The sequence below is a fragment of the Heptranchias perlo genome, chromosome 18 (genome assembly GCF_035084215.1).
Source record: "Heptranchias perlo isolate sHepPer1 chromosome 18, sHepPer1.hap1, whole genome shotgun sequence".
Lineage (NCBI taxonomy): Eukaryota > Metazoa > Chordata > Chondrichthyes > Hexanchiformes > Hexanchidae > Heptranchias > Heptranchias perlo.
In genome coordinates, this window is record NC_090342.1 from 31,151,157 (window position 1) to 31,172,494 (window position 21,338).

Consider the following 21,338-nt stretch of genomic DNA (forward strand, 5'->3'; position numbering starts at 1 on the left):
TTAGTAAAGTATGGGCTAATAAATGAAAGTCAGCACAGATTTGTTAAAGGAAAATAGTGTTTGACTAACTTGATCGAGTTCTCTGATGAAGTAGCGGAGAGAATTGATGAGGGTAGTGACTTTCAAAACACATTTGATAAAGTACCACGTAATAGACATGTTAGCAAAATTAAAGTCCATGGGATTAAAGGGACAGTGGCAGCGTGGATACAAAATTGGCTAGTTTACTGTCTATATCAATGATTTAGATGAGGGGACCAGGTACAATGTATCCAAGTTTGCTGATGATACAAAGCTGGGTGGGAAAGTAAGCTGTGAGGAGGATGTAAAGAGGCTGCAAAGGGATATAGACAGGTTAAATGAGTGGGCAAGAAGGTGGCAGATGGAGTATATTATGGGGAAATGTGAAATTATCCACTTTGGTAGAAGAATAGAAAAGCAGAATATTTTTTAAAAGGTGAGAGACTAAGAAATGTTGGTGTTCAGAGGGATTTCAGTGTCCTTGTACACGAATCACAGAAAGTTAACATGCAGGTACAGCAAGCAATTAGGAAGGCAAATGGTATGTTGGCCTTTATTGCAAGGGGGTTGGAGTAAGAGCAAGGAGGTCTTGCTGCAATTATATAGGGCTCTGGTAATACCACACCTGGAGTACTGTGTATAGTTTTGGTCTCCTTACCTAAGGAAGGATACACTTACCTTAGAGGGGGTGCACTAGATTGATTCCTGGGATGAGAGGGTTGTCCTTTGTGGAGAGATCGAGTAAAATGGGCCTATATTCTCTGGAGTTTAGAAGAATGAGAGGTGATCTCATTGAAACGTATAAAATTCTTAAAAGGCTTGATGCTGAGAAGCTGTTTCCCTGGCTGGAGAGACTAGATCTAGAGGTCATAGTCTCAAGATGAGGGGTCGGCCATTTCGGACTGAGATAAGGAAAAATTCTATGGAATTTCCTACCCTAGAGGGCTGTGGATGCTCAGTCACTGAGTATATTCAAGACTGAGATCAATTGATATTTGGACACTAAGGGAATCAAGGGATATGGGGATAGGGTGTGAAAGTAGAGTTGAGATCGAAGATCACCCATTGAATGGCAGAGCAGGGTTGAGGGCCGTAAGGCCTACTCCTGCTTCTATTTCGTACGTTCTTTTGGGACAGAAAGGAGAGTAGCGATGAATGATTGTATTTCAGACTGTAGAGAAGTATACAGTGGTGTCCCCCAGGGGTCAGTATTAGGACCACTGCTCTTTTTGATATATATTAATGACCTTGACCCGGGTATAGAGGGTATAATTTCAAAGTTTGCAGATGACACGAAACTCGGAAATGTAGTAAACAATGCGGAGTAACAGACTTCAGGAGGACATCACGTGGTAGATGAAATTTAACACAGAAATGTGAAGTGATGCATTTTGGTAGGAAGAATAAGGAGGTAATATAAATTAAATGGTACAATTTTAAAGGGGTGCACATACACAAATCTTTGAAAGTGGCAGGACAAGTTGAGTAGGCTTTTAAAAAAGCATACGGGATTCTGGGCTTTATTAATAGAGGCATAGAGTACAAAAGCAAAGAAGTTATGCTGAACCTTCAGAAATCTCTGGTTAGGCCTCAGCTGGAGTATTGTGTTCAATTCTGGGCACCACAATTTAGAAAGGATGCCAAGGCCTTAGAGAGGGTGCAGAAGAGATTTACTAGAATGCTGCCAGGGATGAGGGACTTCAGTTATGTGGAGAGACTGGAGTGGTTGTTTTAGAACAGAGAAGGTTAAGGGGGGATTTGGTAGAGGTTTTCGAAATCATGAACGGTTTTGGCAGAGTAAATAAGGAGAAACTGTTTCCAGTGGGAGAAGGGTCAGTAATCAGTGGACACAGATTTAAGGTGATCGGCAGAAGAGTCAGAGGCGACATGAGGAAACATTTTTTTCATGCAGCAAGTTGAAATGATCTGGAATGCACTGCCTGATCGAAGTTTATAAGATATTAAGGGGATCAGATAGGGTGGATAGAGAGAAACTATTTCCGCTGGTTGGGGATTCTAGGAGTAGGGGGCAGTCTAAAAATTAGAGCCAGACCTTTCAGGAGTGAGATTAGAAAACATTTCTACACACAAAGGGTGGTAGAAGTTTGGAACTCTCTTCCGCAAACGGCCAGTGATACTCGCTCAATTGCTAAATTTAAATCTGAGATAGATAGCTTTTTGGCAACCAAAGGTATTAAGGGATATGGGCCAAAGGCAGATATATGGAGTTAGATCACAGATCAGCCATGATCTTATCAAATGGCGGTGCAGGCACAAGGGGCTGAATGGCCTACTCCTGTTCCTATGAAAGGGTGGTGGAAGCAGATTCAATAGTAACTTTCAAAAGGAAATTGGATAAATATTTGAAGGGAAAAAAATTACAGGGCTATGGGGAAAGAGCAGGGGAATGGGACCAAATTGATAGCTCTTTCAATGAGCCGGCACAGGCACAATGGGCTGAATGGCCTCCTCCTGTGCTGTTCCTATTATGATACATCCTATGCACATTGTAAGTGCAGTTTCACTTGTAAACTGAGAAGGCAACAGTGAACATTTGAGTGCAGAGGGAGGAAGAAAGAAACAAGAGGAGGAAATGCTTAAGGAACCACTGCAGATAATGGAGATTCTTATGAGGAGAGACTGAATACACTGGGACTATTTTCGACTGGAGCAGAGAACGCTAAGGAAATTTAAGGGAGGCTTTTAAAATTATAAACGTTTTTGATAAATGAATAGGGAAAGACTCTGGTTGGGAGTCAGTGACCAGGGGTCATCAATGCAAAATTGTCTGTGGGGGAGTGAGGACAGGGTTAGGAGAGATTTCTTCATACAGAGGGCTGTTGGCGTATTGATTGCATTGCCACAGGAGTAAAAGAGGCAGAGGCCATTACCCAGGATTCCTCCTGTTGTTGGACAACTTGGGTCCCCGTCTGCCACCAAAAGGTAAACCTCATTTATTTGAATTTATCTTCTGGGCTGAACTGCACCACTGACTTCTTGGCTTTACTCTGCTGCTTCGTTGGCTCCCGGGGAGATGATTGCTGTTATGCTCAATCCAGTGCTTTCCGCTCTGTTGGCCTTTGGGCTAAACCCCACTGCTCAGCCACGCTCCTGGACTGGACCCTCCTCCACTGGGTCCCCGGATCCATCTCGGCTCCTCCACTGGGTCCCCGGATCCATCTCGGCTCCTCCACTGGGTCCCCGGATCCATCTCGGCTCCTTCATTTGGTCAAGCTCCCCTGGTTTAACAGTCCCCATTAAAACCATTACTCTCTCTCACCCTGGTCATTCCCCTGGTTATGACCCTCATCTCCGCTCCCTTAAGTCCAAGGGACGCAGACTTGAACGTTTATGGCAGACAACTGGCTTAGCCATTCATCGCCAGATCAGGTCGGACCACATAATTGGGTCCTGCTCTCCTCTGCCAAAACTGCTCACTATTCCAGGATCATCTTGGAATGCAAACAACCCCCAGCTTCTCTTCCGCACTACAAACCATCTTAAATCCCTCTCCCCTGCCCCCTCCACCCTCACCTCCAACAAGTGTGACAAGCTCATGGACTTATTTGACACTAAGATTGAGACCATCTGTTTAGCTGCCTCAGCGTTTCTCTGCCTTCCCCTAGCCCACCAAGCCAAACTTCCCCTAAGGTTCCCCCCGCCCTAGCCCTGAACATACATTTTTCTAGTTTCTCTCCTATCTCCCCTGATGCCTTCTCCGAGCTCATCTTGTCCATGAGACCCACCCCTTGCTCCCTCAACCCTATTCCCACCAAACGGTTGACCACCCAACTTCCCTTTCTGGCCCCCATATTAGCTGATATTGTTAATGGTTCCCTCTCAAGCACCGTCCCCCTCCCCTTTAAATCTGCCAGCATCATTGGTTATATTGGAAAATTGTGGAGGGTGCCCACCTAAATTTCTGATAACGTGCTACTGGTGGGCAAGACTCAAAGTCAGCACTTATTCCTGCTCCTAAACATTTTTGGAAAATTCTGGTTACTGCCTCTGCCAATTCCTCTCCAAACTCCTTCAGTACTCCAGGTTGAATAGTCTGGGCCTAGTAACTTCTTCCTTTGGTCCCATTAACTTTTTTTAATATAATGTCTTTTGAATATGAAACAGTATTGGTCACTAACATGCTGGTGTACTATTTGGGTTTTATTCAACCATATCCAGTGTACTATCCAAAACTGTGATGAAAAGGCAGTCAGGATCACACAGTCCAATCATGCTTCATGCACATTTATGTAAAGCACTCAAGTTACGTGAATGTTTTGGCAGGGTACCTGGTTTAAACAAGCAATTAATCAATTAGGAAACACATTTTAAATCACTCAATAGTACAGAATCCAAAGACCATTAGAAAACTGGACAAACATATGGAAACTTAATCAGGAATAAGGTACTCAAAGATCAGTAACGATAACAGGTGCATTTACTCAAAGGAGGATAATCAGACCAGCCTTTGCCCTGCTTCTTTGCTGACATTCAGACCCTTATGTTTATATCTTACTTACATTAATCTCTGCTCCAATGTGAATCAGGAACTCAAGCACCTCAAGCTGACCACAATCTGCTGCAAAGTGGATGGCCTTCCGACCAGCTAGCTGTATCTTGTTCACATCTACACCCTGAAGACAGAAGATGGAAAAATGGCATTAGTATGAACACAAACACAAAATGTGCAAAATTCATGACTGGTATTCAACAATACAACCACAAAAACTGATAAAAACACATGCGAAAGTATCAATAAACTTTATTACACCTCAGCTGATCAGTGAAATCAAATTGATTTAAATGTCTCAACATACATTAAAAAAGAACTGGACTAAACATCCAGGCCGGAGAGAGCAAAGGTTGTATGTTACAGCACAATACCTGCAAGTTATATCTCTTTCTAAAAAAAAACATTTCTTTGGCTTTTAGAATAGAAACTGGTCTTCTGGAGAGCTGGAAACACTGTACAACTGAAAATCTCTCAGAATATCTTATGATCATTGACAGAAGAACTGCTGCTCAAGTCAAACTGTTGTACCTCTTATCTTAGCAATTCTCTCCTCTCAGTCCTGAAGAGAAATTGTTGGAATCCGTAATGGTCTTAACCTAAGGAACATAACATTCTCCTATGTGATAAAACATTTATAGTAGCCCTATCCCAAGCTTCCCCTCCACTCAAAGATATTCTCCCTTCTTTCCTCCCTCAACTTCTGCACTAAGTGGCTCCTCATTCTTGGTGATTTCAATCTGCATCTCCGCTCCTTTTACCCCCTCTCCTCAAAATTCACTGCCCTCCTGCCCTTCCTAATCCTTTCCCTCCATATGAACTCCCTACCTATATTCATGGTCACCCCCTCAAACTCTACTTCCCAAGGCCTCTCTACTCCCATGATTTTGATCACCGACCCAGCCATCTCTGACCATTTCCCCGTATCCCTCACCAACCACATTCTTCTTCCTTCTTTTAATGCACCTCTATCTGCACCTGCCTCACAAAAAAAACTCCAAAGTTGCTTACAACTGCACTCTCAAACTCCCAACTTCCTAACCGTTTGCCCATCACTCACCACAATACCTCAGCAGCTGCTGATATACTCAACCGTTGCCTCGCCTCCATCTTCAATACCCTCAGGCCAGTGAAAGTTTCACTGCCTCCCATCCTGGTCATTCCCCTGTTACAGCCATTTTTGATTCCTCAAGTCTAAGATGTGCTAAACTTGAGCATTTCTGGTGCACAACTGGCATAACCATCCATTGCCAGATCTAGCTCAACCACATTAAGCACTATTGGGCCTTGATCTCCTCTGCTAAAATTGCCCACTAATCTTGGATCATCCTGGAGGACAAAGATAACTCCAGGCTCATTTTCTCTATCAACCACTTCCTTAAATCTTTCTACCCTGCCTTTTCCACCCTCACCTCTAACAAGCCCAAGAAGCGCATGGATTTCTTTGTCACCAATACAGTGTTCAGCTGTCTCTACTGCTTCACTCCTCCCACTGCCTACCAAGCTAAATCTCCCAGTTCTGCTCCCACTCTGGCCCTAAACCTGTTTCTCTCTAATTTTCCTTCATCTTCCCCTGTGGCGTCTCCAAGCTCTTCTCATCCATGAGACCCATCTCCTGCTCCCTCAACCCCATTCCCACTATATTTAAGATGCTATATAAATGCATGTTGCTGCATTAGCTGGAGCTATCTATAGTTGCTGTTTCTTCAGAACAATATGTAGGTCAGCGAGGATGGGAGTGATGGGTGAGTGGGACTTGATGCAGGATAGGATATGTGCAGGAGAGGTTGGATAAGCTGAAATTTATAGAGGGTGGAGGATGGGAGCCAGCCAAAACAGCATTGGGGTAAATCAAGTTGCGAGGTGACAAAAGCCTGAATGACTGTTTCAGTGGTGGATGGGCTGAGGTTGGTGCGGAGGCAGGCCATTGTACAGTTGTGGAAGTAGATGGTCTTTGTGATGAAGAGGCTATGAGGTCTACACAATTGGCAAAATGTTTGAGTCCAATGAAACTGTGCTTTTCGACCAATGAAATTGCTCAGAATCTTTTAAAACAGGAAGCTCAATAGGGTCACACAGACTATCTTTATTTCTTCCAAAAGCAATAAATGCTGTAATCCCCCTCTTCCCGTGCTCCAATTAGTACACAAACTCCTTAAAACAAACAGTCTCAGATTTGAATTTGGGATCTGCATTCAAATGCTCCAGCACCCAGCATTAAATAGGATCAGATCTCCTGTGTTGCTGCTTACAGCAGGACATGAGCAGCAGGCACATGGGAACAACACCACCTGCACATTCCCCTCCAAGTCACACACCATCCCGACTTGGAAATATATCGCCGTTCCTTCATCGTCGCTGGGTCAAAATCCTGGAACTCCCTTCCTAACAGCACTGTGGGAGAACCTTCACCACACGGACTGCAGCGATTCAAGGCGGCTCACCACCACCTTCTCAAGGGCAATTAGGGATGGGCAATAAACGCTGGCCTCGCCAGCGACGCCCACATCCCATGAACGAATAAAAAAAGTCGGATGTTGCACTGTTCTATAAGGACAGAAGCTTTCTACCATGCAAAACACAATGTATTATTCTGCTGATGGGCCATGTGTTAAGTGACCTGCCGCTTTAAGGCCACAAGATCTTATTGCTGTAAGTAGGCACATTTTGAGGTAAATTTGAAGGCAATTGCTTTTTTCACATCCCGATGTCAATTGTTGCAGAAGTTTCCAGCAGGAAAATACTATCTTCCTCTTTAAATACTTTGTTAGTTTCTAGAATAAGGACAGTGTTATCCAATAGAAATTTCTGACCAGCCACAGGTACGGCGACAGCGTCACTGCTTCAGCCACATGATTAATTTTAGTAGAAAATGCCTTACATACACTCGCATTATACAGGTAAATATACTTCACACGTATATTTATTTTACATCTACCATTATTTAGTAACCAAGGAAGTAAAGCACAAAATGATCAAAAAACACTTACGCATTCTGCTTTTCGTCTTATTGTTTTTCCAACAAATGCACAGAAAAGGTTAAAGTACATATGCATGCGAATACAAGTATTGAGATCACACCCAACAATGGTGTCATTTTTTATTTACTAATTAGAAATACAATTCTGCACATCTGGAGTCCCAATTAGCCACATGTGGCTATTGGCTGATGTATTGGACAACACTGCACTAGGCAGTCTGTTGACAGTACAGCGTGCAACTTTTAAATGAATTTATGGTAACAGACTGGCAATTCTCGAACAAAAACAGAAAATGCTAGAAACGCTCAGCAGGTCAGACAGCATGTGGAGAGGAATGTAGGGTTAACGTTTCAGGACCATAATCCTTCATCAGTTCTCTTGGACTACTTAAGTTAAAGCATGATGTGGAAAGCAGTGAGATTTTGCTAGTACAAGTTTATGGGTGACACAACCTTGAACAAGACTAAAGTGGTTGCAACACTGATCTTTTGCTATGCTGTTACAAGAAAAATAACTGCTGCTTAGAATAAAAAGGAAGTTTGCTCTCCATTTTACTCTAAATAGCTTTGGTTCCTGTACAAATCAACCACAGTCCTGCATGCTACCTACTCACTGAGTGCTCTTTTCAGATTGACAGACACCAGCCCATGCCACGTTCCAAAACAGTGCAGACATTGGCAAGGAATATATATGAGATTGTATGTAAAGAGAACACAACAGATCTCTGCATGAGCAGTTTCCAAATTTACAAATACCATTTTATTGGCTAAGGCAGAGAGAGATGTGGGACCATTCCTGCCCATGGAGTTGCCAACATTATTATTTTTTCTTGTTCATTTCATACCCTCTATTACATGGTCATAAGGCAGAACAAGACATGCAAGTTCTCAAAAGGGGCTTGAGCTCCCCAACCAAAAAAAGCTCCTAGATTGGGATTGCCATAAAAGACCACACCAGGTTTTCTGATCAGCTAACATTCAAAACTTTAGATATTCAACTGATCAAAATTCAACCAGTAGACGGGAAACAATCTTTACCCCTGAAGAAATGCTCTATTGGGCAGATCAGAGCAAGCTTTGATTTACAAAAGGCATTATATTTATTTATTCTGCACATTTTTACCAAGTCCTATATGTGCGATATCCGTATACAATGTATTAGTCGCAACACATCACCTTGCATTTATATAGCATCTTTAACATAGTAAAATGTCCCAAGGCGCTCCACATGAGCATTATCAGAAAAGATTTGACACCGAGCCATAAGGAAATATTAGGATAAATGACCAAAAAACTTGGTCAAAGAGGTAGGTTTGAAGGAGCATCTTAAAAGGAGAGAGGGGTGTCTCGCGGTGGAGAGGTTTAGGGAGGGAATCGCAGAGCTTGGGGCCTGAAGGAACGGCCGCCAATGTTGGGACGAAGGAAATTGGGGATGCACAAGAGGCCAGAATTGGAGGAATGGAGAGTTATCGGACAGTTGTCGGGGTGGAGGAGGTTATGGAGATAGGGAGGGCCGAGGCCATGGAGGGATTTGTACACAAGGTTGAGGATTTCAAATATGAGGCGTTGCTGGACCAGGAACTAATGTAGGTCAGCGAGCACAGGGGTGATAGGAGAATGGGACTTGGTGCGAATTAGGATACTGGCAGAGTTTTGGTAGAGCTCAAGTTTACGGAGGGTGGAAGATGGGATGCCAGCCAGGAAAGCATTGGAATAGTCGAGTCAATGCTCCAATGCTGGAATCAATGACAAATGGCGGCCCAATTTCTTTTTGGGTGTAATGATTTTGTATAGTTTTGACATCAGGATGTTACCCAAAATCCCTTTTAAAAAAAAATCAACTTTTAAATGTTTACTTCCTTGCAAAAACAGGAAAAAATGTTTGTGCTTGCACCTGCACTGAAAATGAGATGTACTGAACCCAAGAGCACTACCTGTACAACAAGTGACCATTCCATAGACATGTTGCATTGTTTGGTGCCATAAGGAACAATCATGGTCACATGGTCTTGCCAACCCCTTGGATAAGGACTGAGCTCTGAAACAATCATTCTGCTATTGCCATTGACCAAAAACTAAGTTATAAGCACGTTCAAACTTCCTGGTTTTAAATAACAATAGGCTTCAAAGTATACAAGAACACAAGAGCCGAGGAACAGAGGGGTAAATGTTTTCTATGGAGACTTTACATTTAAATAAGGAAGACTAAAATTGGCTCATCTTCATTCACTAAAACACAAAAAAAAGACCCAGAAACAATTGAACCAAGCTTGGAATATAAAACAAACAAGCTACTTACGTAAAATTGCTTACAATAAGTACAAAATAGAACATCGCCATTCTGTCATGTCATTCAGTGGCACTTGATTAGCATTTCCCATTAAGGGAGAAACTACTCCTGTCATGTCTGCAGCTGCATATTCTACCACTAGATGGAGCTTCAAAAGTTCCAGTTCCCCAGGCATCCAGAAATTTTCATAGACTCCATCATCCTTGTTTGTTTCCCTTGCTTTTCCCCTTCACTTCAGGCAAGTGGATTTTTGGAATTAAAATTTATATTTGTTTTGCCTGCTTGATCTTATTTTTCATTGTAGTTTGTTTGTATTGGCAGAGAATAATAACCACTCTGCCACTGAGGGACAAGATGACAAAGGATAGTCAATATTCTGGCACCTCTTCTCAAAAAGACCAGCTATCTGTCCTTGCGAACTACCACTCCATTTGTCCCTTCCCAAATCCGTGCCCATCTCTCTTGCAACTCCCTGCATGAATCGCTCCGAAATGGCCCTATCCAAATTTATGAATGACATTCTCGGTGACTGTGACCGTGGTGCATTATCCCTTCTCAGCCTCTGCAGCTTTTAATATGGTTGACCGCATCATCCTCCTCCGATGTCCAGCTCAGTGGGACTGCCCTCACTTGGTTCCAGTCTTACCCATCCAACTGGAGCCAGAGCATCTTTACCAGTGGCTCCTCTTCTCAATGCTGCACCGTCACCACTGTACTTCCCCAAGGATGTACCCATGGCACCCTCCTCTTCCTCATGAATTAATATGCTGTCCCTTGTCTGCACACGATGTCGTCATGGGGTCAGCTTTCACAGCTCTCCCTCACCACCTGTCTTGACCCCTTCTCTGCCTCTCTGACATCAAACGGCTTGTTCGGCTTCCAGCCTCAGATAAGGCGCAATTTCCTCCAGCTAAACACCGAGATGACTGAAACCATCACAAATTCCAGACCGTTGCCAATGACTCCATCACCCTTGCCAGTTAGTGTGTCTGGCTGAACTAGACTGTTTACAAACTCAGCATCCTATTCGACCCAGAGGTGAGCTTCCAACCTCAGATCCTCTCCAAAACAAGAACTGTATAAGTTACCTCTAAATACCATTCAACTTCACACCAACCCAACCCATCTGCTGCTTAAACCCTCATCTATGCCTCGGTCATCTCAAGACTTGACTACTCCAATACTTTACTGGCCTGGCTCTCATCCTACCCTCCATAAATTCAGATCATCCAAACCTCTGCTGCTCATATCCTATCCCACACCATGTCCCACTTGCCTATCGCCCTGATCTACACTGGTTCCCAGTCTCCCTTTGCCTCAAATTTAAAATTCTCATCCTCATGTTTAAATCTCTTCATGGCTGCGCCCCTCCTTAATCTCAAGACCCACAACTCTCCATTCCAAACTCTGACCTCTTGTGCATTCTCCCCACCATTTGCAACTGTGCCTTCAGCTGCCTATGCACCATGCTCTAGAATGCCTACAAGGCCTTTCTTAAAAGACATCTCTATAAACAAGCTTTTGGTCCTTCTCTGGCTAGCATTCATTCTTTATGATTATGGCACTTTTGTATGTTGAAGGCGCTACATAAATGCAACTTTTTGTTACCAAACTATTTTGTGTGTAAATACTGCTTATATACAGTACACCCCGGCAATGAGCAGTGCACCAAATGTGAATTCAACGAGTATAGGGATCTCATTTGAATAAAAGTTTGATCTTAGATTCCCTGTAGAACAGCGAATTCACCAATAGCAAGTAGAGCTGAGCTTTTTTGTGTGGAATCCAATTGCACTAGCTTTGCCAACCGCCTTCATAACTTCTTTGTCCCAATGTAGACCAGATACCATCAAGCCAACGGCAGAATGTTTATAATTGATGAACATATACAATCATTGTAACGTTGCCCTGTGCCTTCCCATCTACAATCAACTATTCTGCACAATTACTGAGCTCGTCTTCTCGAACAGATAGCACTTAATTTGTTCATCCACTGCCCGATTCAGTCCATTACTCCCTCCAGTGATTTTGTCACCAATTTGTCTTTCACATGGGGAATTAACCACTCAGTACAGGACAGTTTCATTAGCACAAGAGAAACTGGTTTTGGCAACGTTTATCAGGCCATTGATTAGATGAAAAAGAGCAGACCAAATACACTTCTCTGAAAAACCCATTAGTTGTTGCAATAAGATGCCCACTTATCAACGCCCAGTGCTTGACCACACCAAAAGGTTTACTGGGCAAGACATCATAATGCCAAACCTATCAAAGGGTCTAAAAATGTTGAAGCAACTTTGTGCTTTACATTGAAAGAGACAAAAAGAAAAGCATTCAATTTCAGAAGGATGAGATCAAAATCAAATTGTCTATTAGAGAGTAAGTTGCTGTGATTAGAGAAGCTTTTGTTCAGTAGTTTCCATGAGCTTTGACATGATTTGCAATTCTGGTCTATACTGAGGCCTAACTTTAATTCCAATTGACAGGGAAGCTGAAATAGATGACACAACCAACTCCTTAGATTAGATTTGAGACCCAGAACATTTGTACTATTGGGCCAACTAGCTCTTCCAGAAATAGCTTTATAAAGGACAGCATTTAAATTTCTTGCATCTGAGCTCAACTTTTGATACCCGATCTTAGATTTCAGACTTTTCCACATTATCCACAGCTACAGCATGACTCCTAACCTTCAAAAAAGATCCTTGACTGCACTGAAACAGAAAGTGCATAACTTGCACCTACAATTTTCAAAAGACACTTTTGCATTGGCAGTTCAGATTTCAGGGGAACTGTACCTGTAAACTGGCTCTCATTACATTGCTAAATCCAGCTGCCTTATCTCAGTGACAAAATTGCAGACTGACAAAAACTGGTGGAGTCAGTTAATGGACACTAGTCTTGTGGAATCAGAGCTAAACAAACTGATGTCAAGATTCAGATGCTTGCTGTGATGACATTTACTAAAATTAAAAATAAACCACGATTCAAGCAATGCTCGTGAACAAATCTGTAACTGGTATTGCACAAGACCATATCACTATATGAATGCTAGATCAATTAGCAAGGGAAAAGGGAAAGGTTGATTCTTTCAATGGACTGTACAAAGAATTAGTAACAAAAGAACCAAAAAAAAGCATTAAAAAGGAACAGCTGTCCGCCTGACAATAACAAGGCTCTTCTTTCTGAAAAGGCTCCCCATCAGTGTAAACTGCAACATCATCTAAAACATTCTATCAGTCTGCTACGATATCAGCATTGCCATTCATCATATACTAATGCTGACTGATGGTGTAGTGGAAAAAGTGCAAGGCCACCACAGCATAACTGTTTGGGCAGGGGGAAGTAAAAGGTTCTAAAATGAACAGGTTAGCTCCTGAACAATGCACAATCCCTGGAGACTGTCAATATACTTTAACTAACCCCCCCACCCCCTGTCGCTTTAAGATTGGAGTTATAGTCGACTCAATAGTATCCAAACTATCTGGCACAATAAATTCTTGATGAGCAGCAGCACTGGAGTGCAGGCTACTGAGGAAGACCAACAAACTTCACAGAGATGCACTTTCACACGTTAGCCTAGAAAGCAAACATGCCTTCACTGTGTCATAAAGAATATGGTGCCTCTTATTGATAACCAGCTGCTGGGTCTGTAGAAATATATATAGAAATGAAAAAAGACACACTTGGTATTTTAACAGAAGATGAACACACAGGCACAAGATCAACTGTTCTTGTTTATAACCATTTGTATGGGAAATGCAGGATCACCCTCAAACAGCATCACTTAGCAACTGTGTTATCTTTCAGTATGGTGCCTCCTTTATTGGTACTCAATAATGAGCTCAGAACACTAGTTTGAATATCAAGTCTAATCTTCAATGCCCTTAAAGCAAAAAGTCAAACTCCCATCACATCCTTGTTTCACAGCTATTCTAACTTTTGCTATGGTTTCATAATGAGCTTATTGATAACCTATTGAAGACCAATCCACATACTCAACAGAACGACATACACAACAGAATAGGTATATATACACCAGGTACAGTAGTATGGTGTTTATGCTTGTGGACTAGTAATCCAGAGAACATGAGTTCAAATCCCACCAAGGCAGTTTGAGAATTTGAATTCAGTTTAATAAAAAAAATCTGGAAATAAAAAGTTGGTATCAGTAAAAGTGACCATGAAGCTGTTGGATTGTCATAAAAACTGAACTAGTTCATTAATGTTCTTTAGGGAAGAAAACCTGCTGTCCTTTCCTGGTCTGGTCCATATGTGACTCCAGTCCCACACCAACATATTGACTCTTAACTGCCCCCTGAAGTGGCCTACTCAGCCACTCAGTTCTAAAAAAAATTGCTGCAGTGGTTCAAGAAGGCAGTCCATCACCACCTTTTCAGGGCACCTAGGGTTGGGGGGAAAAAAAGTACCTATGCCATTCAAAATCTAATCACTCTCCTCCAGAGCCGAACACTAAACCACTTCCACTTTCTACTGGCTGCATTGCTAACTTGTAATTTTACATATTTACAGAGTGGAGAGAGCAGACTTGTGCCCTTGACTCCTGGCCACTGCTGTCTAAGTAGTAAGCATAAGATCAAAGAGACTCTGCGCTGTATCTGTACATCTTTAACAATGGGGGTACAGAGGGATGTTGATAAAAGTCTAGGAGTTTGCCACCTGGGGCAATGCTGCTTGATGTACACATACCCAAAGTGGAGAGTGGGAACAGCTGAATGCAAACCTTTCTTGAATCAATGCCTCGAACCCATACTTAGGGAGACATCCTCAATGAACAGATTCAGGTATTCCAGCCGTCCCCCCACCAACCCTACCATGGGGTCAGGTAGCTTTAGCAATGCAGACTTCTCCTGCCCCAGGGTAGAGAGGGCTGCTTTAGCAATTCAGATAACACAACACAACAAAGGAGATGTTATAAGAATGAAATCAAATGCATTAAATTGAAGAAAGTGGGACAGATCCTGACATCATATATTCAGTAAAATGCCGATTAGGTGGAATATGGGTTAGCTGGACCTCAATTGGCTCACAGAACCATCGATGCAGAGGTAACAAATGGTTTACAGCCAAACGTAGTGCATTATTTAGAAGGATGAGGAAAAGCAAGGATGTTGATGAGAGCACCTGAGCAGGAAGATAAGGAAATGAAAAACAAGGACAAAGCAAGCCTTAAGATGTAGTGGCCTACAGTCACAAACAGATTTTAGTCAAAGCCACACATCAGTATTATTTAGACTTGTCGCATACAATTCTTATGCTTATTATTGTGTGCTGTGCTAGGGTTAGAGCTTATGGATACACAGGATTAGAATCACTGTGTTAGTGTCTTAGTCATTGTTTTTCCCCCTCCCAAATTCAGAGGGACTGAACTTTGTATATACAAGCATCGCTCTTTTGTGAATAATGAAAAATACAAGGGAGTAAACTGCAACTAGCTCAAAACAGTACATTGAATTCTCCATCGTACCTGTTAAATAACCACTGGGGATAGTGCCTAATCTTGCAATAACATCCCAATACCACCAACGGCCAGGCAGGCCCCTTTAAACCAGTCAGCCACAAAACTGTGGATTAGTATCCCAATGAGACCAAGATCGTTCTTATCTATGATTATAAAGCCTTGCTACAGAATTCTCTGCCAAGAGCTTGTTTTTAAATATCCAGTTGTATTTATCCCCACAGTTCCGCAATACAAGTTATCCGATCGGCATCATGAATCAAAAGTTTTTATCCACTAGAATCGATTACTGACCACAAAAAAAAACTTTTCTACCCTCGGGCCCTTACTTGCAATATATGAAGAACTAAGGAGATTAAAAAAAGCTCAGGTGCACTAGGAATAGTCGCAAAAATATGGACGTGTGTTTGAGGTTCACTGACTGCGCTGTGATACTGCAAGCCTGCTGTCCTTTTGGTCCCTCTGAGGTGAACACGCTATTTGTTGCTATTATACCTAAAATGAGCTTTATCATCTCTTGAATGTCACCATTCCCTTTCAGCTCCATGTGGGTGGCAATAAGGACCTGAAGATCAGGAGAGTCCTTTGTGGTCAGTGTCAGTTGTAGTAGCTAAACATCTTGGTTCGTGAGGGATAAGTTGCACTGTGGAACTGTGGGGAAGACAGACAGTATTTAAAAACAAGCCCTAGGCAGTGGAATTCTACTGCAAGACTTTCTAATCATGCAAAAGAAGGATTTAGGTCTCAGTGGGATAATAACTCACTGTTTTGTGGCTAAGGTATTTAAAAGGAGCCTATAGCTGTACTAGGGATGTGATCACAAGGTTAGGCACTATCCTCTTTTTAAAAAAAAATCCAATGGAGAATTCAATACAAAAAATAAGACTCCATTAACAGTTCAGCCTATTCAAATCATGTGGCAGTGCAGGAAGAAAACACAAATGCTGATAAAGAATTTGAAGTGCAGGCAATGATTGTTTGGGCGGGGGGGGGGGGGGGGGGGGGGGGGGGGGTGAAGAACAGAAATGCAGATAAATGATTGAATGAACACTAAGGCACCCGCATCCTTACTATACCTGAATCTTCAGCAGCCATCATGGCACTGCTACTACACAGGACTGGATAAACAGTGTTAAGCTACACTAGGACAGGCAAAAAACGATAAGCATGCAACAGTGCACCATTTTGACTGGTTACACACTCCAGTACAAGGGCATAATGGAAAAGAGTCTAATTTTTCTACAGACAGGTCCCAGGGAAGAAGAGGCATGGAAGGTCCTGCAATGCCATACCAAGCATATGACTGCAGATCAGCTGTTTGAATCTTGATCAGTAAATTGTCCCAACAATTTAAGATCAGTCAACAAAAAGCAACAGATTGGTTGCTCACAAGCCTGGACAAGAAGCCAGTAAGGTTTGAATGATTCTAATTAGGAAATGCAGTTCCCTGAAGTTGCTTACTCCACAATACACAGTAGCACACACCAGCAGTCAACATGGGGGGGGGGGGGGGCAGTTCACAAGATGGGTTCAGCCCATTTTACCTTTTGTCTCCAGAAGATTAACCCAGCTATCAGACCATTACTGCATCTAGCTGTTGTTTAAATGAAGACAGTGTCCTGGCTTCAACCATCCTTCCCGGTAACTTGTTCCAGCTGTTGTTTCTGGCATCTGTCCTAAGTTTTACCCTCAATTCTAAAGCTATGCCCTTCTGTACTGATGCCTTGGCATATCTGAAAGTATTGTTCTTCATTTTCTTTATGCCATTAAACACATCTCCTGGAAACTTATCTTGTTCTTCATACTCATCCCTTTAACAGGAACCAAATAGTTTATTTCCTCTGCAATACCTTTAGGGCTTGGATGGTCCCATGTTGCAGTAGCCACAGCTGTATCCAGTATTCCAGGTAAAGTCTGATCAAAACAACATGATTTCTGCAGATTTGAACTCAACTAATTTAGCAGTATAGCATAATATCCTGCTTGTTTTTATTGCCAGCTCAACTGTTTGGACATGGGCAAGCACCAAGGCAACTAACCATTCCCTTGATAAACTATTCCACTCAAAGCATGGGACTCCTATTTACTTATATGCAGTATCTTACATTTGGCCATACTGAACTTAATTTCCCACCATTCAGCCCAATAGTTACCATGTCAAGCTCACTTTGAAAGATCCTGGTTGCCTCTTCAAAGTCCAGCTTTCTCTACCTCTATCCCATTTGAACTTGGTGTCATCTGCAAATTTCACCAAGTAGCACAGGGACTGTGAATCTAGGCCATTAAATAAATCAGGAATAGAGATTTCCCAGCACAGACCTGGAGACATCTCATTCAATCTAGCTTTCCTGATGAATACCCTCTCCCTCCTTCACTTTTGCCAGTTGCTAATCTACATCTTATGTCCAATCTGTAATCCTGATACTGACTTTGCCACAATTGCAACTGATGCTGGCAAAGCTAGTGCTGCACACACTTTAAAAAAAATGGTGGCTCACAGGAATGTAGCCCTAGCCAATTTTCACCTCTTGTATGCAGAATTCTGTGCTCCATACAGGCAAGATAACAAGCACACAGTACATAATGTTCTGGGGCACCTTACTATATCAGATCAACAAAACAGAGGGGAAGTTACCAAGCACACATACCCATTGTTCCACAAATACTATTACTTTCATAAACCTGCTTACTTTGACACATCCCAACAGCAGTTAGAGTCCTCACCTGCTCAGTGAAACCAGGACACCGCAGTACAATCGCTCAAACAGCATATCTTCGATGGGGTAGGTTACACAAGTCTGTACTGAATGTTCACATCTGCTGTACCTTTGAAGGAGTCCCTTCCGTTATCTGGCATGACAAAAGGGCCCCTCTCCCCGATAGATAATTAAGGCTCTAATGAAGCAAGGAGCGCATTGCTTCGTAAATTAGAGAAGAGCCTCTTATGTGACTCTGTTTACATTCTGCTTTGTTCCAATTCTTGAATTTTGAGCTGAGAAGAGATGTGGAAAGAATTAGAATTTCAGAAAACATCATGTAAAAGGATTGGAGAACAGTGGCAACAGTTAGGAGATGTTTGCTGTATGAAAAGCATGAAAGAGCAGCAGGATCAGTGACAGCTTTTTAAATATGTCTCTCCTTACATTTTGCTTCTTTTCAAAATCTTTTGAATTATATTTGTGCTGATTAAAAATCTAATACAAAGATGCAATGACATGTATGCAGTGTAAAGACTCCCCCGATAAATCACAGGCCAACGAAGAAGCGCTGTCACACAACAGAGAAAATATATAGTAGATGGTGCATTGATAATTTAATTACTCCCCCTCCCCTAAGTAACAGCATCAAACCACTTCCACTTCTGCAACGGAATAATTAGTAACTTGCAATCTCTGACATCACCAGACTTGAACCATCTGGTGGGTGAGGGTGCAAAGTTAATCTAAAATGATTTTATATACCTCCCAAGGACTGAGGCAGACTGGCACTAACAAAATCCCAGGATCAGATTGTTAGCTAGTCTTTTCATTTGGGGAATAGTTTAGAAGGTTTCATAATCCAAAGACCAACCACCACCCTACCAGTAGTCCGGTGCTTTGTATCTTAAGGCTAAAGAAAGTTTCAGTTACAGTCAACCATTCCTCTGCTTCACCCAAGCCCATATTTGTGCCAAGAATCACCTACAACAATCTGGCAACGCAGACTAACCAGACAGTCAAACCTAACTGCAACAAGAAAATGAAATATAAATCACTTTCAGTGCAGAAATCCAAATGAAATTAGTATGGATCCAATACTCAGCATAGAAACTGCTGTCACACTATGCGAATAATGCATCACTCTCAGCCTGGACAGCAATTATACTACAAACCTAGAGTCATTAGCCTAGAAATTTGTTTAGGTTATTTTTTGGGCACTAAATGGGCGTAGGGAACGATCTGAAGATGGAGGCCAGAGGATCACAAGAAATTAGTCCTCGGGCCTTATTTAAATAATCGCGGTGAGCTGCCGGTGCCTATTGTGTCTCCACAGGCAGCTCACCCAACCGGAGAAATGAATTTCAGGCTGCCTGCCTCAACTGCAACAGCCCTCAGGTGAGTCTTGGGAAGGGGAGGAGAACAACCAGGGTGAGGGGGGAGATCGCAGGCCTGCAAAGGCCCTTGGGAGTGCTGTGGAGCCGCAAGGAGCACTCCTGGCTCCATAGGAATGTTTTTTAAAAATTAAGAAAAAAATATTCATTGGCTGCTGAAAAGTCCAGAGCAGGGCTCGCCTGACACCTGCCCCGCACATCGTAGACCAAGTTCAGCAAGGTGGCCTAAAACAGGCATTAAGCCTGTGTAAATGAGTCTAACACCTGTTTTAAGTAGTCTGCAAAGACACCTGAAAAATGACCCACTTTCTGGTCAGATGTTTTTCAGGCATCCTTGGGTCAGGAGGTTGGCCCCCGTAATTAAGCCTCTGCAACCATTTTACACCCTTAAAATGGGTGCAACGAGGTCCAATTTCTGACGCATTGTTTATTAATTAGGGCAAGAAATACTCACTGCAACTGCCTCTGTTCCCTTCAGTTATTCTCACTTCTAACCATTTCCTCCACACAACCTCTTGTTCCTAATCTTTGAAAGAGTTTTTTTTTTAAAAAGTGAAGCTTTTTCCTGTTCGAGAGCAAACAAACAAGGTAGCCGATAACTCCAAAGTACAAAATATAACCAAGTTAACACCTCAGCAATGGTCACGTGAAGCAGTCATCACTGAATCAAAATGCCACCACAAGTACTAGATCTACATCTGAAGAGCTTTTAGTAACAGGAAAAGCTCAGGCCAAACAAGCTGGCCTTTACTGAAATTTCTCAATTTTCCTACTTATACTGCTTACTGCAGAACTCAGTAGCAAATTATTCTACAAATCTATTAGCCATTGGATAAAATTAATCCCATCTGACATGCTTTCTTATTCCTAACACTTTCTAAACATTGTGAGATACTTGAACCCACCACTTTACCAAACTGCCACCTCTACGATACTGGCAAGTGCAACACCATCCTTTCAGTACTATCCCCTGAAGCCAAGGTGTCTGTCTGCATTACCCTAATAAACAAGAACAAGATCTCTCACACATGTGCATATTACATAGATTATGTTTGCTATGCATCAACTTGTAAATCTGTAAAACAAACACCCCCTTTTCTTCATTATATACATTTTCATAGGGTAATTGGCCACTAACATTTCTGGCACAACTATTGAGAAAATATTACTTTTTCCTCTTTGCAGTCAAAACATCTTATTACACCAGGATCATCCTGCAGGCAATCCCAATCAGGAAACACTTCTTTTTAAAACACAGAAAGTAGTGGAAATATGGCATTCTTTGCTCCAAAAGGCTGTGGATGCTGGGTCAATTAAAATTTTCAAGACTGAGATTGATAGATTTTTGTTAGGTAAGGATATTAAGGGATATGGAACAAAGGCAGGTAAATGGAGCTGAGGTACAGATCAGCCATGATCTAACTACATTGCAGAACAGGCTTGAGGGGCTGAAAGGCCTACTCCTGTTCCTACGACTGTAGCTATGCTGTCGTTCTGCCTGTCTGACATCAAGTTGTGAGATGAGCCTGGATTTCTTGCACTAAACAATGGGAAAATTAAAACCATCACGTTCACTCACACCAAAATTCCATCCTCTGGGCTCCAGATCCCATCCTCTTCCCAGACGCCCATTCAAGCTCAACCAACAGTACACATCCTGCTCAACCTTAAACTGAGCTTCAAACCCCATAACCCGTCCATCAGCAAGACTGCCGGCTTCCACCTCTGAAACATCACCCATTTCACCCCACCGCCACTGAAACTGGCAGCTGGCATATGCTTTCCTACTTCCCTGTTTCTCACTCCCTCTATGATCTCCATCAGGATCTGAACAGCATTCTTCATTTGAGAGATGAGATGAGGCGGTTTGGTGGTTCAATCGCTCTCTGGTATTTTGAGCTGCATTCTGCTTGAAAAAGAATGCAAAAAGTGACAAATACCCTTTATGCACCTTGTGATACAGCAAAA

At 42.4% G+C, this 21,338-nt stretch overlaps 1 protein-coding gene across 1 annotated transcript in view; it reads right to left on the reverse strand.

Annotated features, from left to right (window-relative positions):
* Positions 1 to 21,338, reverse strand: part of mtpn (myotrophin) — a 104,426-nt gene that overhangs the window by 19,322 nt on the left and 63,766 nt on the right. Inside the window, exon 3 of the mRNA XM_067999138.1 lies at positions 4,542 to 4,655. Coding sequence (XP_067855239.1) covers positions 4,542 to 4,655 — 114 coding nt within the window. The remainder of the gene's footprint in view (positions 1 to 4,541; positions 4,656 to 21,338) is intronic.